The sequence below is a fragment of the Sander lucioperca genome, chromosome 8 (genome assembly GCF_008315115.2).
Source record: "Sander lucioperca isolate FBNREF2018 chromosome 8, SLUC_FBN_1.2, whole genome shotgun sequence".
Taxonomy (NCBI): Eukaryota; Metazoa; Chordata; class Actinopteri; order Perciformes; family Percidae; genus Sander; species Sander lucioperca.
This window is the reverse complement of record NC_050180.1, coordinates 32277363-32295673: the sequence shown is the minus strand read 5'-3', so window position 1 is coordinate 32295673 and position 18311 is coordinate 32277363. Positions and strand designations below refer to the sequence as shown.

The 18311-nt window shown below is 41.7% G+C and overlaps 1 protein-coding gene across 6 annotated transcripts in view; it reads left to right on the top strand.

Moving 5' to 3' along the window:
- The window catches only part of LOC116053036 (diacylglycerol kinase beta), a 133887-nt gene that overhangs the window by 102984 nt on the left and 12592 nt on the right, over nt 1–18311 (top strand). For all 6 annotated transcript variants that reach the window (XM_036004675.1, XM_036004674.1, XM_036004676.1 and 3 more), the window contains one exon: nt 466–667. In XM_036004675.1, coding sequence (XP_035860568.1) covers nt 466–667 — 202 coding nt within the window. The remainder of the gene's footprint in view (nt 1–465; nt 668–18311) is intronic.

Here is an 18311-nt window from a genome sequence, read left to right as displayed (position 1 = left end):
TTCAATTAGCATGAAAACATATCCCAGAGAACGGTCGAACTCGGACACGTGTTATTGTTATTTTTAATTTATTCACCGGTTTGTCCTTTAATCGGTTTGAGTCATTTTTTTATGAGAACAAATAAAAAATCTCTGATTCCAGCTTCTTAAATGTGAATAATATCTAGTTTCTTCTCTCCTCTGTGACAGTAAACTGAATATCTTTGAGTTGTGGACAAAACAAGACATTTGAGGATGTCATCTTGAGCTTTGGGAAACACTGATCCACATTTTTCACAATTTTCTGACATTTTATAGACCAAACAACTAATCAAATAATCAAGACAATATTCAACAGATTAATCAACAATGCAAATAATCGTTAGTTGCAGAAATGTTTCTTCATAATCATTCTTTCTTTTGTCCGTTTTCTTTCTTTCTTTCTTTCTTTCTTTCTTTTGGTCTCCTCAATTGATTTCCCCCCAGTGCGACGGTATCATCATGGACCTCAGCAACACTTCCTTAGAGGGCATCGCTGTGCTCAACATTCCCAGCATGCACGGCGGCTCCAACCTGTGGGGCGAGACGAAGAAGAGGAGGAACTACAACCGCATGAGCAAGAAGGTTTCTGACAGGATGCCAGCCAGCACCGTCACCGATGCTAAAGAGCTCAAATTTTGCATGCAAGGTGAGTCAAAGAGGATGAATGAGGACGCTTCCTGTTCATCCATCTCACCGTTTAAGTTTATTTTTTTTAGTTTAGTTTTTTTTTAGTTTTAGTTTCTTTTATTTGACTAGCTAACTCCTGTGCACTTTCTTTATGGGGTCATGTTTTTCATTAAAACTCCTCTTAGTTAAGTGTACAGTTTGGTTTGGTGCATGATGTTAGTGTATTTGTGACTTACAAGTAGGGCTGCAACAACGAATCGATAAAATCGATAAAATTCGATTATTAAAAAAGTTGGCAACGAATTTCATTATCGATTCGTTGTGTTACGCGACACGGCACTCAGTCGCGGAGATAAAAGCAATTGAGTTGAGTGCTGGAGCGGCGCGGAGCGAAAGAAAAAAAAAAGAGCAGAGCGGGGGTAGAGGAAATACGGAGAGAGACCGGAGAGACCCGTAACATTGTTCTGAAACACACGGCGGAGGCAGAGAAATCAGTACGACCTAAGTTGTCCAACGTGTGGGAGCATTTCACACTAAATAAATCGAAAACGTGTTAATTGCAAGATAAGCAAAAGCGACACGGCATGGCACAGGCGCACCATGGTGATGATTCACACCTAAAACGTAAACATGTTGGAGTCCTTGATGAGGAGGAAGGAAGTTCAACAGCAGGGTAAAGTCACTACACAATCCTACTTTCGTTCCGTTTTGAAGTGAGGAACGTAACGTCCCTCTTCTGGTGCTGGTGTTTACTCGTTATCCAGCTGACTAGCATGACAAGCTAGCGTTAGCTCGTTAATAACAGTAGTAAAGCAGGCAGGACTAAAGACACGTTTTTATTCACTCGCCTTTTTTGGCCATTCATTTTTCAATCTATTGTCATGTATATATTCTGTGCTTTGTCCCATATCAGTTATTGTTGACGTATATATTTGTGTGTGTTGTACTTTTTAATTTCATTTTAAAGTTCTTTTATAGCACTTGGTCATCTTAAGCTGTGTTTAAATGTGGTGTACAAATGAACTTAACTTGCACTTACTACAATGATGGTAATAATTTAATGAATAGGCTTCAAGTGAACGTGTGTGTGTGTGTGTGTGTGTGTGTGTGTGTGTGTGTGTGGTCTGTATCTGCTCTTTGGGTTACTTTACACAACTATTAAAGCAGCCATATTATGCTCATTTTCAGGTTCATAATTGTATTTTAAGGTTGTACCAGAATAGGTTTACATGGTTTAATTTTCAAAAAACACCATATTTGTGTTGTACTGCAGTGCTCTCTCTCACTGCTGCAGCTCCTCTTTTCAGCTGGTCTCTGTTTTAGCTACAGAGTGAGACCTCTTTTCTTCTTCTTCTTCTGTACTATCTTTGATTGCACTGCACATGCCCAGTAGCTCAGATGTAGATCATGTCAGCTAGCTAGCTCCATAGACAGTAAAAGAAAGGCTGTTTCTACAACTTCGGTCAGTTACAAGGCAGGATTAGCTGGGAGACTTCTAAATGAGGGCGCATGTAAGTAGTTCTTTTGTAGATTATGGTGAACTTGTGTGTGTTGTAGCAGTGCTTTGCTATTGAGAACAAGGTAGCATGCTAGCGTTAGCATGCTAGCGTTAGCCATAGCGTTAGCATGCTAACGCTACGAGCTAATGGTTGCGGTTAGCCTGCTCGTTTCGGCTTGTGACGTCACAAGCCGTGCCGATTTTGAACAGCTCACCCAGAGACTGAAGGCAGGACACATTCAATTCAATTCAATTTATTTATAGTATCAAATCATAACAAGAGATATCTCGAGACACTTTACAGATAGAGTAGGTCTAGACCAAACTCTGTACTTTACGAAGCCCCAACTATTACAGTGGTTGCCTCAAGAGCAAGCATTAGCAGTAGCTATTGCGACAGTGGCAAGGAAAAACTCCCTTTTTTTGTTAGGAAGAAACCTCGGACAGACCCAGACTCTTGGTAGGCGGTGTCTGACGGCACCAGTTGGGGGAGTGGTGAATGGTGGCAATAATAGTCATAATAAAGATAGTGAAGCAGTGATCACAATGGTAGTCATAGTAGTTCATGTCATAGTAGGGCACAGCAGGGCGTTACGGGGTGTAGTGTGGCACAGCAGCCTGGGTGGACGCGGTTGGACGCGGCAGGACGCAGTCGGACACTGCGGGGAAACGCAGAGCGTAGCAGGGTGTAGTAAGTCCATAGCGTCAGCTGCACCCAGGACCCCGGTGTAGGTGCCACCCAATTCCAAGGCGATGTTCTGGGTGAAGAAGAAGCAAAGGGACTCCGGGGAGAAAACTCCCCAGAGCTAGGTTAGTAACAGGCATTTCTGGGACTAAGATGCACACAAAAGGAGACAAGTGAAAAGAGAAAAGAGGGAGCGGCTCATTGTGTCCTTGGAAGGAGCTTCCCACAGCAGTCTAGAGTTATAATAGTATAACTAAGAGTGGCAGGCTAAAGAGAGGGGCCCTGGACCGGGCTCGTACTCTCCCCTGCCGGAACGGGCTTGTACTTCCTGCCTCCCTCTACTCTACTCTACTATGCTGCAACTCCTCACTCCCTAACTATAAGCTTTATCAAAGATGATGGTTTTCAGTTTATTCTTAAATGTGGCGACGGTGTCAGCCCCCCGAACCCAAGTTGGGAGCTGGTTCCACAGGAGAGGAGCCTGGTAGCTGAAGGCTCTGGCTCCGATTCTACTTTTAGAGACTCTAGGAACCACAAGTAGCTCTGAGTTCTGGGAGCGCAGTGCTCTAGTGGGACAATAAGGTACTAAAAGCTCTTCTATGTATGATGGTGCTTGACCATTTAGTGCTTTGTAGGTCAGGAGAAGGATTTTAAATTCAATCCTGGATTTTACAGGAAGCCAATGCAGAGAAGCTAATACAGGAGAAATGTGATCTCTTTTCTTAGTTCTTGTCAGAACACGTGCTGCAGCATTCTGGATCAGCTGGAGGGTCTTGAGGGACTTATTTGAGCAGCCTGATAGTAAAGAATTACAGTAGTCCAGCCGGGAAGTTACGAATGCATGGACTAGTTTTTCAGCATCGTTTTGAGACAGGATGTTCCTGATTTTGGCAATGTTACGAAGATGGAAAAAGGCTGTTCTTGAGGTTTGTTTTAAGTGGGCGTTAAAGGATAGATCCTGGTCAAAAATGACTCCTAGATTTCTGACAGTAGTGCTGGAGGCCAGGGCAATACCATCTAGGGTAGCTATATATTTAGATAATGAAGTTCGGTGGTGCTTGGGTCCCAGCACAATAACTTCCGTTTTGTTTGAGTTCAACATCAGAAAATTGTGGGTCATCCAGGATTTTATATCTTTAATGCACGCTTGAAGTTTAGCTAACTGACCGCTTTCGTCTGGCTTGATTGACAGATATAATTGGGTGTCGTCTGCGTAACAGTGAAAGTTAATTGAGTGTTTCCTAATAATATTGCCTAGAGGAAGCATATATAAAGAGAATAGAATTGGTCCAAGCACTGAGCCTTGAGGAACGCCATGGCTAACTTTAGCGTATTTGGATGGTTTATCGTTAATATTAACAAATTGGGATCGCTCAGAAAAATAGGACTTAAACCAGCTTAGTGCGATTCCTTTAATGCCAACTAAATGTTCCAGTCTCTGTAAGAGGATGGTATGGTCAATAGTGTCGAATGCAGCACTAAGATCTAATAAGACAAGTATGGAGACAAGTCCTTTGTCAGCAGCAGTTAGAAGGTCGTTAGTGATTTTCACCAGTGCCGTCTCTGTGCTATGATGCATTCTAAATCCTGACTGAAAGTCTTCAAATAGACTATTTCTATGCAGAAAGTCACACAATTGATTAGCGACTACCTTCTCAAGGATTTTGGAGAGAAACGGGAGGTTAGATATAGGTCTATAGTTGGCTAAGACCTCAGGGTCGAGGGTGGGTTTTTTCAGAATAGGTTTTATCACAGCTACTTTAAAAGACTGCGGTACGTGACCCGTTAATAAGGACATATTGATCGTATCTAGTAATGTGGTGTTGACCACGGGTAGTGCTTCTTTAAGTAGCTTCGTTGGAATGGGGTCTAAGAGACAGGTAGTTGGCTTAGCTGAAGAGACCCTTAATATTAATTGTTGGAGGTCTAAAGGATAAAAGCCGTCTAAATAAGTATCAGGTCTTATCGTTCTCTCTAGCCCTCCTGCGCCCAATGGTGAGTCGTTGGAAGCTGTGGGCAGAAGGTGATGAATTTTTTCTCTAATTGTTATAATTTTATCATTAAAAAAGGTCATGAAGTCATCACTGCTCAGAGCTATAGGAATAGATGGCTCAATAGAGCTGTGACTATCTGTCAGCCTGGCTACAGTGCTGAAAAGAAACCTTGGGTTGTTCTTATTTTCTTCTATTAGTGTTGAGTAATAGTCTGATCTGGCATTTCTGAGGGCCCTCCTATAATTTTTTAGACTATCTTGCCAATCCACACGAGATTCTTCCAGTTTGGTGGAACGCCATTTACTTTCAAGTTTTCGTGAGATTTGTTTTAATTTGCGAGTTTGGGAGTTATACCAAGGTGCTAGTTTCCTTTCCTTCATCATCTTCTTTTTGAGAGGAGCAACCGAGTCTAAAGTAGTCCGTAGGCAGGCCGTAGCAGCGTCTACAAAGTTATCAAGTTGGGAGGGACTAGAGTTAACATAACAGTCCTCTGTTATATTAAGGCATGACATTGAGTTAAGTGCTGTTGGAATAGCTTCCTTAAATTTAGCTATAGCACTGTCAGATAAGCATCTAGTGTAGAAACTTTTATTTAATTTCGTATAGTCTGGTAGTAGGAATTCGAAAGTTATTAAAAAATGGTCTGATAATAAAGGATTCTGCGGAAATACTATTAAATCGTCAATTTTGATGCCATATTCTAGCACAAGGTCGAGGGTGTGGTTAAAACAGTGCGTGGCCTTATGCACCCTCTGACTGAAACCAATAGAATCTAGCAGTGAATTGAAAGCAGTACTAAGGCTATTGCTCTCAATGTCCACATGGATATTAAAATCACCTACAATAAGTACTTTGTCTGATTGAAGGACTACGCATGATAAAAACTCTGAGAATTCAGATAAAAACTCAGAATATGGACCTGGTGCTCGGTAAACAACAACGAATATAATTGGCTGTACTGTTTTCCATGTTGGGTGTTGAAGATTAAGAACAAGGCTTTCAAACGAGTTATAATTTAGTTTAGGTTTAGGATTAATTAACAGGCTCGAGTCAAATATGGCTGCAACTCCCCCTCCTCGGCCTGAGCCTCGTGGAATTTGGGTATTATTATGACTGGGAGGAGTGGCTTCGTTTAAACTAACATATTCGTCATGGCCCAGCCAGGTTTCGGTGAGGCAGAATAAGTCAATGTGGTTATCTGATATCAATTCGTTTACCAATAATGCTTTCGATGACAGAGATCTAATATTTAATAGTCCACATTTGATTTTCCTATTCTGTTCTATCGTTGCAGTGGTTGTTTTAATTCCAATTAGGTTGTTTAGTATAGCACCTCTTTTGTTAGCGTTTGGTTTAAACGGTCTCAGTCGGGGGACAGACACGGTGGTTATGGGATTATGAATGGGTGATTGCTCTGAAGGGAGCACAGAGGGGCGTGTAGCGCTGTATCTCTGATTATTGACTTTGGGAGAGTGTGTCTGGTCAGTGTGCTTGTGGGAGTGTTTACGGGATGTAAACAGTCAATCAGAGGTCTGGGTATGCAGGGCGTGGTGCAAATTTCCACGTAGCATCTGGCTTCCGCGTGTATTGGGATGAATCCCATCCCTGCTGAACAGGGAGCCACGTTCCCAAAACAGATTGAAGTTGTCAATAAAACCTATCCTGTGAATACTGCATGTGAGCTGGAGCCAGGTGTTAAGGGAGAGTAGTCTGCTAAAGAGGCATGATCCGCGACCTAGAGATGGAAGTGGGCCCGAAATAAAAACCGACTTCCCAGTGCTTTTTAAAGCCTCAATGAGAGTGGTAAAGTCTCGCCTTGTGCGCTCACACTCCTGAATCCGAGTGGACATGTCGTTATGTCCACAATGGACCACGATGCGTTTGATAGAGGTCGGAAATGAGGGTATCAGGTCCATAACTTTAGCCAGGATGTCTGCAACTTTGGCTCCGGGAAAACAGTGTGTGACAGCATTATGAAACCGTAGGTCTCTAGTGATGGAATCCCCAATAATTACTGTGGTTAGGGGGAAGAGCGGACGAGGAGTGGGGGGGTGTGGATAGCCAGTGACGGGAGCAAAACAGTCAGTGTCGGTTTCAGATGGGCAGGGAAAAGAAGAGGAAGAATGCTTACCGTTCGGTTGTGGAGATTGTTTTTGAGGAACGTTGTCATTTGGCCGATCCAGGCAGTGTAGGCCACCGGACCGTCTGACTACCGCATCCCTCAGAAGCTTTCGCCGCGCGGTAGCAATCGTCTTCCGTGACGACGGCTGGTCAGTCTGCTTTGAAGCGGGGCGAGCCCGGTGAGCCGCACTGGCCACCACCGGCTCCGACTCCGACAAAGCATTGAAGCGGTTGGAGAGGCTGAGGGCAGGAGGCGATGGAGCCCTACCCGAGGCTCTCTTTCGGCCGCAAACCACCTCAGTCCAGGGTGGCTTGATAACCGGTGTCGAGCAGGACGATGGGCGTGGGCAGGCAGCTGGGTCCCATGGCGCGGTATCCTGGAAGGCCGCCGAGAGAGATGAGATCCGGAGCGACTGATTATGAGCCACGTCCAAGCAGGCGGTTAACAAAGCATCTTTGGTTTTTAAGTCCTCGGAAAGCCGACGAACATCTTCCCTGAGGTCAGCAATTTCTTTGTTTGTATTATTGAACAACGAGGAAATCCTGAGGGGGAGTGGGGACTCGCCAGGTGTAGAGGTTGCCATGAAGCTAGCGTTAGTTTAGCCGGTAGGCCTAGTCTTGATAAATTAGCGTGAGGCTAATACTTACTTACACGTAAAAATGTATCTTTGGTTTTAAAAACACTTTATTAGTATAATAAAAACTAGGCGATAGAGCCGACTGTTAGGTAGGAGGTTGAAGGCAGCTGCCGGCTGCCTCGTCCCCGCCGACTGCTGTCGCTTGTGGATGACGTTCGCTTGTGGATGACGTGCAGCAGCTCGTCTCTGACTGTCTCTGACATTCAGAAACTGTATCTCACTCTAAACAGCATGGGTGGATTTTTTTCAAAGTTTGTATGTGTGTGGAAGCACCAGAGACACAACATAACACCCCAAATCCCAGAAAAAGTGATTTTTTCATAATATGGGCACTTTAACTAAAACAACATGTATGTAAGTATGTATTGAGTTGATGTAAATTAATGTTTTTTTATCCGATTCATCGATTAATCGAAAAAATAATCGACAGATTAATTGATTATTAAAATAATCGTTAGTTGCAGCCCTACTTACAAGGTTCATATCCAAGCAAGGACATTTCTTACGTCACCATTTCTCTCTTCTTCTTGCATTCTATCTGGTGTTTTGTTACGCAAGAGCAAAAAAAATCAACCAACAGCGACAGGAATGTCTTATAAAATGTTTCAACAGGAATCAGAAAATGAAAATAAATTACGTGAAGGCCACCATATCATGTATTAAAGCTGATTACTGGCATTCATGCAATAACACTAAAAGATGATAATCCTCTCACAATATTTTGTCTCTAGATGGAGCATAAATGTATACAACTGTATACAGTCGATAATCAAAAAGGGATGAAAAAGTTGGATTTATACATGCTCTTAATTCAGTTTATTGTTGTAGAGTAAACATTTTACAATGTTTAGCTAATCTCTAGGATGAGTTTTGTCCAGCTGCTGGTTGACTTTGCATTGGATGTCTACAAACATTAGAAAACAACCCACTCTATGCTTTTGCCAAGGTTTAGTCGATTCATCCCATTTCTGTCTCTTTCACTTAACTTTGTCTCTACATCTCTGCTGACTGAACTAAACCTTGTTTCCATGGAGATCTCAGGGCTGTACTGAAGTAAAGGCTGGAGGACAGGAAGAGCAAAAGACAAGAGAAAAGGAAGAGAGAAAATCTATAGAAGGAACAAGTGACTCATATCAGTCACTTTCAGTTTTGTGTGTGTCTGTAAGTTGACGGACTTTACCTCTTCGTAGGTGATCGGTCTTTGCTGTTAATACTGCATTTTAAGTAAAAGAATTACAATTATTGTTTATCCTCATCGGCATTCAACCCATCTCCAGTCTTTCTGCCAGTGCTTTTTGGTCATAGGGCACTAACCTAACATAAATGTTTTTGGTGGTGGGAGGAAACCCACGCAAACACAAGGAGAACATGCACATCCACACAGAAAGGCCCTGCCCCGATCGGTGGTCGAACCGGTACTAAGCACTTCCTACTTGCTGTTGAGCAGCGTTGGGGAGTAACGGAATACATGTACCGGCGTTACGTATTCAGAATACAAATTATGAGTAACTGTATTCCGTTACAGTTACAATTTAAATAGTTGGTATTTAGAATACAGTTACATTATTGAAATCAATGGATTACATGACGATACTTCTCTGTTTCACAAGTTTATTCATTCTCTGAATAAATTAAGGCAAGTCCATGCATTTCCCAGAAGCCCCAATATGAAAGCGAAAAAATGAGCTATTTGCGTGATCAGTCACAATGGAGTCGGAACCAGCACAACAGAGCCAGGGCAGGAATGCATTTCTGTCTTGAAAATTCAAACAGCTTTTCACATTAAAGAAAGAACAGGGAGAACGAAACATAACTGTGCAGTGCAACCTCTGCTTGCCAGCAACCAGCCTCCTTTCAGCGTCCAAATTACTCCACCTCCAACCTGAAGAAGCATCTTAAAGTAAGTTTTTTTTTTTTTTAATTAGCCAAGGGTAGCAGTCTGCTGTAGTTTTACTGGTCACCTTGCTATTTTATAGTTGACGTGCGACTTTACATTCTCCTATGTGCTGATTTACTAGCCCCAGAGTACGGTGACCGACAGGGGAAGACGCCCTGCAACTTAAGAAAACACACGCAAATAGACAAAACACAAGCAAATTAAGAAAACAACTTCATTAATTTGACAACACGTGCAGCATTCAGCAAACACGCTGCAAATACCACAACACAACCAAATACATAAACACGCTGCAAATGAAAAACGCTGCAAAAAGAAAAGCACGCAAACCCCGAAAAAAGAAGCGATGCAAAAAGAAAAACAACTTCATTAATTTGACAACACATGCGCAGCATTCAGCAAATGCACTGCAAATACACACAACACAACCAAATACATAAACAGGCTGCAAATATGAAACGATGCAAAAAGAAAAGCACACAAACCCAAAAAACAAATGCAACAAAAAAACGCAACATCCAGATTACACAACGGAAGTTCTCCAGACCTCTAGAGGGAGCAGCTAGTGGAACAGCTGGATTATGAAGTTGTTTTCTTAATTTGCTTGTGTTTTGTCTATTTGCGTGTGTTTTATTAAGTTGCAGGGCGTCTGCCCCTGTCAGACACCGTACCAGAGCCGTTGAAAGACTGACTAACCCCGTTTGACATGCTAGCTAATGTTAGCTAAAATTAGCTCGTGGTAGCATAGACTGCGATTAGATTTTTGTAGTATGTAGTTCGGGACTACAAATACAAAAATCTATCTGCTTGTTCAGGTACACATTCAGCCAGTTGGAATAGAAGAACACACCAGAATAGGCCTGTTTATTAAGCTGTATGTGATGACCGCATTCCTACACTTATACAATGCAATTCAATGTAGAAGTAATCCAAGTATTCAGAATACGTTACTCAGATTGAGTATTGTAACAGAATACGTTACAAATTACATTTGTGGGCATGTATTCTGTATTCTGTAACGGAATATGTTTTGAAAGTATTCTTCCCAACACTGGCGACAGACACGCTAACCACTAAATTACCGGAGTGCCCCTTTAGAACATAGTATCCTTTGAAAACATACGTACAACACAGTACAGTAGATACACTTCCCCTGGTCTATATCCATGACGTTCCACTCCCGGGATTGTTCCATTGCCACTGGAAATTCCGCCGGATTTCACTCATTTCGGCCGGATGTCTGTTACCTTCCGCTTTCTTTGTGTTGGAATTCTAAACTCTGGTCAATTTATTTATTTATGCTCCTCAGCTCTTTGTATGGTAAATTGAGACAGCTAGCTAGACTATCTGTCCAATCTGAGTTTTCTCTCGCACAACTATTTTACAGCGGCTCTGTGCGGAGCTTAGCGCCGTCCATGACGATTGGTTTAAAGAAATGCCAATAAACCAGAGCATGTTTTTCTCCCATCCAAGAATGTTGTGTGGACTAGCCAGACTTCTTCCACTCATCAGCGTGTGTGGATGGTCTGGCAAAGCGAGACTACAGTTCCCCTAACCAATGCCTCCACCATTAAGACCACATTAGCCGTTGACCCCACCGCCCTGTCCTCTCTCAGTTCAGTCCAAAGCACCGTTCGGTCCACATGCAGAAGTGTTTTCACCCACAAAACACAGAGCAGACGTCTATACACTGCAGTGCGCACACACAAGCAGAAACACAAGTTTGTATAAGTGTACGTCTAAGAGGTTTTGCAGCCATCAACTCCATTTGTGTTGTAAATCTTCAGCCTGGTATCAACTCTTGACCTAAATCCGAGCCGTAATCCCAAAGTAGCCTCTTAAAGAAGTGTTGATAATAAACTGTCCTCGCTTGAAGGGATTTTCATTATCTTATTACACAGACTGACAAAAAAAACAAAACATAAACCCCTGTACACTGTAATACAACCTAACAGCCCATTGTTACAGTACAATACCATACAACAGACCGTACTATGGTCCTGATGGTGTATAAAAAAAAAAAAAAAAAATCATCATGCATTTAATGATTTGGGGGTTTGGACTGTTTGTTGGACAAAATAGGTATTACATCCTTTATTTTGGTATTTTTTCACATTTTATAGACAAAACAGTGAATCAATTAATCAAAAACCTTACAGGTGAATCCAGTCCAACACAACTACCACCAACTATAACCCCGAAAAAACAAGTAAAGATTGAAGACACAGTGGCGGTAATAAGTACAAATGTTAAGTTTAATTCATTTCTTTTACAACGTTGTGTTTTTATTTGACTCCATTGTAATGTACAGAGATTTATATTTTATGGTGGCCACATATCATAGATAATGTTACATAATGATATCAACAAATACCAGGATGATTATTGCAATATGCCCATATTTCCCTTTCCTCTGTATGAGACCGGTCCCACATTGCCAGACCCATCTCCACAGAATAGAATAGAAAAGACTTTATTGTCATTGCACAAGCTTGTGTACAATGACATTTTTCTGTGCTGTACCTGAATATAAAAGTACTAAAAGTAATAAATACACACATACATACTCTAACATACACTCGTTAGGGCTGGGTACTGAATTCAATACTTTTTAGGCACCCTACCGAATTGCCTCTAAAGTATTGAGTATCAAAAAATGCCTCGTCATTCAATACCCTATTTTAAATACGTAAGGAGTAAATCTCATCAGAGTCCGTGAGCCAATAAGCACGCAGCATGCTTCTACCAAGATCTAATAATGTCTGTGATTGGTTGTCTCACATTACACGTCATAGAGACAGGCATGAAAAACTCTGTTACGCATAGAGACAGGGCTCACGTAGTAGGAGCTGAAAAATAAGTAAAAAGATTTGCGCCGTAATGTTATTTCTTTTTGTTTTATAAAATTGGTATCGAAAAAAAAAAAGTATTGTTTAGGAACCGGTATCGAAGTCACGGTATTGGTATCGGTACTGGTATCGAATATTTTTGATGATACCCACCCCTAACACTCGTGCACAGTCATCCCAGTCAATAAATATATGAACAAACATTTTAAAAGCATGGAAACAGGATTGCACAGTTTGTGTTATTGCACATCTATTTCATGACACCAAGGTGGGGAAATGTTAGATTTTGTTCAGTTCAGTGATGGCTCCTGAGCTCTGAGTGCTCTGTAGCAGTGCTGTGGATTAAGGTCTGGCTACACCACAGATACATTCTATACTAAATACATACAATATAAACTAAAGTGAACTGTTCACACAATACAGTAACGTGAGCAATATAAATTAGCTGGATGCATGGTTAAACCTCATTTGCTCTTAGCAGTGTATCGCCGTGTGTACTTCGTTCACAGCAATCCCACCAATCGGTCCCAAAGCGTTCCAGTTAGAGAGGAAATACCGTAAACATATTCTGTACAATTTTACAATCATTCTTCAAAAGAACCAAGCAGGCCTGCCTTGTTGCACGATCCAAATTGTTCTTCAAAACTTGCCATTTTCAGCATGTAACTTGCTCGCTCTAAGTTTGTTGTTGTTTCCCGGTTCCGTTTCCCAACTTCCGTTGATCCAAACTAATATGAGACTAAAAGGCCTGTTAAACCAGTTTTTTTTTTTACTTTGCACACACATGTATACACACATGCATGCATTTGTATGTGTATTTACATAGCCTATGTGTACAGTAAAATGTGCAAACCACTAGCTTCACTATTCAGGGACATTTTTAGTCTAAAATGTAAATATCTCTGGGCACCTGGGTAGCTTAACTGGTAGAGCAGGTGCCCATATATAGAGGTTTACTCCTCGACGTAGCAGCCGCAGGTTCGATTCCGACCTGCAGTCCTTTGCTGCATGTCATTCCCCCTCTCTCTCCCCTTTCATGTCTTCAGCTGTCCTATATAAATATATAAATAAAGGCCTTAAATGCCCAAAAAATAAGCTTAAAAACCAAAAAATAATGTCAATATTTCTGTGAATTCACTCAAGTTGTGCATGTTGGGACATGTGTGATGGAATCTTTGTGCTCTGGAGTTGTCCCTCAGGTTTTAACCTTTATTAAATTAGCTTTTCAAGCTATTGCTATTTGGAAACCGGACTCAGAGATGAGCGCTCTAGTTTCAGAGAGGTATGCATTTATGTGCCTATGCAGCAGGCCTGCATGTTTATCATACAACTAATTGTTTATGGCAGTTGCTTTCTCTGGCGCAATAAACTAAAGCTTTTAAATCCATTTGCTGCAGTTAATGCAATCAACCAGGGTTACCCAGAGTGACTGAAAGACGCCTTGGGCACTTCTGACCTCAGTGATGAAACTTCAGTTCTCTGAGTCACTGTGTATCTGCTCTGGTTTTTGTTCTGCATGGACAACGGAGACAGACACACAGAGACAGCCTATAGTAATGTACCATTGTAAAACAGACATCGCATCTACAGCATTACCAGGTTTAGTCTTTAACGAAATAGAGAGCTAATGTGAAAGCTTTCTTGCCTGCTCGCATTTCGTGGTTAAGTTCCAAAATATTGAGGTTCTGCTACGTTAAGCGAGTGTTCTGATTAAAGGGAAATTCTTCAACCATCGGCTTTGTTTCACAGCAGCACGAGTAATAGATGCCGCCAGCACCGATAGCTCCTCCTCGCCACCTACTGGCAAAAGTTCAGCGAATAATGGGAGACACATCAGTGTCATATCCCCTCACGGTCCCCCCACCATTATGTCAAACAGTTGAATATAATCGAAGATTTCAAAGACCCAAAAATGGTATTCGGGACAGCCCTAAAATAATTACACCAAGCTTATTCAAGTTTGTTTAGTTTCATTTCATTATAATGCCCAACGCTGACATCACTCTTGTGAATTAGCTTGTTTTCTCTCTCAGATATTTTAAGCAAAATGTTTTTTATTTCAACTTTTAGCAAGGAAGCAATTTAGGCGAGAGAGCGAGAGAGAAATCACAGCTGGACTCTTAACATATGTGATTTTTGAACAAGCATTTGTACTCAAAAACACTGCGTGCCTCCTGTTGTGACGTCAAGGTGTAAATTACGCACAGCAAATGGAACAAAGAAAATCTTAGACTTTCCAAATGTGCTGTTGTGGAAAGACAAAGCCAAATTCTGTCTGCATTTTTAAGAAACGTTGGGGTCAAAACTCCATTCTTGTCAGCCTGATCAAGATGGATAACAATCAGAGGAGAAGCGATGACTGGAGCTACTGCCAGGAACAGGATTCATGTACGAAGGCCCCCGGTGTCAGCCCATCCCATCACCCTGCTCTTCCTCAACTTTTATCTGTGCACCATCTCTCCCCTCCCCTGTTTATTTCCTCCCTGCTCCTGGATCAGATTTCCTCAACTTCCTGCTGTGGATTGAGCTGGAAAGGATGCACATAAATAAAGTGGATGTAGCAAGCAGTAGCCCAGGGATTGAAACGTGGGAATTGTGAGTGTGCTGTATTCTGTGCTGGTCATTAGTACTCACTAGCATGTTACAATTTTTTTTACAAGTAGTGCAAGGTATTACAAATTCAAAAAATGCCCCCCTCAAAAAAATAAAAATAAAGTACATTCACTCATGTACTGTTCTCAAGTACCTTAGCTACTTTATACTTCTACTCCACTACATTTTACAAGGAACTATTGTCCTTTTTGATGGCTCATGTAGCTAACCAGTGTCTAGTTAGCCTGGTAAGAAGAAACAACAAGTAACAAGACAACTTTGGAGTTGCCGGAAGGCTTGCATTTTTGTTGTTGTTGAAAAGGCTAGCTCCAGTCCCTGTGGCAAGCTTACACAAGTCTGTCCACTGAATTCACAGAATCGAAACTTATGTTAGCCCTCTATCATCTCCTGGTAAGAGTTTTAGTGGGATAAGTAACTGTAAAGTAGTCAGAATTGTAAGATCTTAATCTAATTCTTCCTGAAAAAAAGAAGGAATGAAATTACTGGCAAACCCTAGCAGTTATAAAGCTAGCTGTTACAAAGCTAGCTGTTGGTGGTCCGTAAATACATCCAAACTGTGGACTGCTTGCTAAACCACAACGCTGTGTTTTTATGCCTCTGTCTTGGCGGCAGCTGTGGCTGGAGGCATTGTGTTTACTAGTTGTCCATCCCGTTCTTGTGAACGTGATATCTCAGGACCGCCTGGAGGAAATTCAGTAACCCTTTACATGAACGTATCTACATAAGAGTGACACATGAACCCTAACCCTAACTCTAACCCTAACCCTAACTTGTCATGACAAAAACCGAATGACACTTAATGAGAGAAGCGTTTATGACTTGTTTATAATGTTTATGATACGTTCATGACAGTGTCATGTCAGTCTTATGTAGATACCTTCAAATAAAGTGTAACCGGAAATTCTTTAAATTTAACAAAAACGTCCACTTGGACTCAACTGATTGATTTTGGTGATCAAAGGTCACTGTGACCTCACATAACAAATATTTTGGCCATAACTCGAGAATAGGAGTAATTACGACAAACATTTCATATAAATGTCTAAAAGGATAAAATAATGGAATGATGACATTTTATACTCAAAGGTCAACTTCACTGTAATGTCATGTTCTGCAAAAACAATTTTCTGGCCATTACTCAACAACATAATTCAGGAACAGAAGGGGGCACATTTGGTCGGATACTGAATTGATGACACTCATCTTTAAACTGTGGTGACTGTACAGATCTTCTGTGCTGCCGGGTTGAACATGTGTGTGAAGCATCAACATTTTAGAATTCATTCAGCTTCTTTCATCAGCATCCATATTTGAATCATTGTGTACTGTCATGGCTACAACTTTGTGTTCTATCCTGTTCCTCTGGTCGTCCACCATGAGCTCATTAGTTTTGATGATATTGAGCTTCAGGTGATTGTTGTTGCACCATGTGACTCAGCTCTCTATCAGTCCTCTGTACAGTATGTGTTTCTTAGTCCATGATCCTGATGCTGTGTTTTAGAAACCTGCTATTTCAGGTATGTTCTGACCAGGTTCCCATTGCATCTCCCCTCCATGACTCATTTATTTTCTTTCCTTGCTTGTCAGACTCTCCTCCCTCTCCTCTTTAACCCATCACACCCCCAAGCTCCCTCACCTTTCCTTCTCTCGCTCCTCCTGCTTCCCAATGTCCACAAACCCCTGCCCACCCCCCACCCCGCTAGCAGTCAAGCTGTGACACACCATGAAGGAGGCTATATTGGGCCGATCACAACCAGAGATATTGTTTTCTTCTCACACAACAGAAACGGCGCCTATAATTACTTTGATTCACGCCCACCGGTCTGTGGGGCTGGAAATAGTTTCTGTATGAAGCTGCTGAGTTGCTCTCAGTGGATGGTGGGAGAGTGGGTGACCTTCCAGTGATACATTTACTCAAAGTTATTGAAGAATTAAATGAAATAATGAATGACAAATGATCCTTTAAAGAGGCCAGTCCCTTCCAAACAAGATGGGAACGGAAAAGATGACATTTCTTAAAGCTTCTTTTTATAATCTGTTCTTCATGATTGTTTTTTTCCCATCTGGAAAATTCTCATGATGATTTAGTTTCTGAACAAAACTGTGTGTGTGTGTGTGTGTGTGTGTGTGTGTGTGTGTGTGTGTGTGTGTGTCTGTGTGTGTGTGTGTGTGTGTGTGTGTGTGTGTGTGTGTGTGTGTAATGTATCATAGTAACACAGTGTTCTTTGTCAAATAGCCAAGTGCTCTCCCCCGTACCTTTACCTCCGTTGGTGTTGTTGGAGGCGAGGTGAGTTGCAGTTCCTCTTGACCATCTGCCATGACTCTGGCCACCCTGAGACAATAACAGGCTGGTCGGCGAGGGAGGGCATGTGGGCGGAGGAAGGATACACAAATTTGCCTGATATAATTATAGCCTAACAACTCAAGCCGATGCACAATGAAAGCTGCAGCTATTGCTCTGGGGGATTTTTAATTTATCTCTGTTTCAAATTGAAGGGTTGTTATAAATAACTCATCATTAAATAAAAAACTTACAGAAAAAACCAAACCAGCTGCAAGTGCTGTCTGTGTGGCCAAAGTGAAGAAGATATCGTTTATTCCTCCGTGCCGTAGAAATGCGTTGTTGTTGAGTGACATGTTCCTTTATTACGATGAATGTGGGCACTTCAGATTAGGGAGGGGACGCAAGATGAAAAAACAAACCAGCGGCCCTGCGGCAAAAACCTGACACTGCACTTCGCCGGCCAATTATGTAACCGGTGAGCAGACAAAACACGATGGAGTGTAACATTATGTTTCATGTGTAGTCACTCAATTTGGCCTTGTGCACCAGTTTAAAAACCCACCGTAATCAGTCTCACATACTGGTTAGTTATTGAAAGTATTTCTTTTTTGTCAATGCAGACAGATAATCACTCATAGGACTCGACAAACTAGCACCATGGGGAACACAATGGAGACACAAATGGGCCATTTAGGTGACACTCCCACGCCGCATCACAACTCTGCACTAATCGCTATGACTCGTTTGGTGTAAATGCAGCGTTAAACCGTCAAATTAATGCAAAACTAGGGGGCGCTACCATGAAACCATGAAATATAAATTTCTCATCTTTGTTTTCTCCTTTGTTTTGTTTTTTCCTCAAACGAGAACACGGGAGAAGTGATTTACAGAGCAGATATATATGCTGTAGCAGACAAAAGAAAATGCAGTTTTATTTCAGAACAAATGGGCTGAGAGACACAGAAAGGGAAGTCAAAGTACTGAGCTTTTTTTTATTCTGGTCTTTTAATTTGATTCATTGAAAACAACTCAAACTGAATAAAGCCAACCTTCACCTTTGATTTGTACTGTCATCTCCATCTTT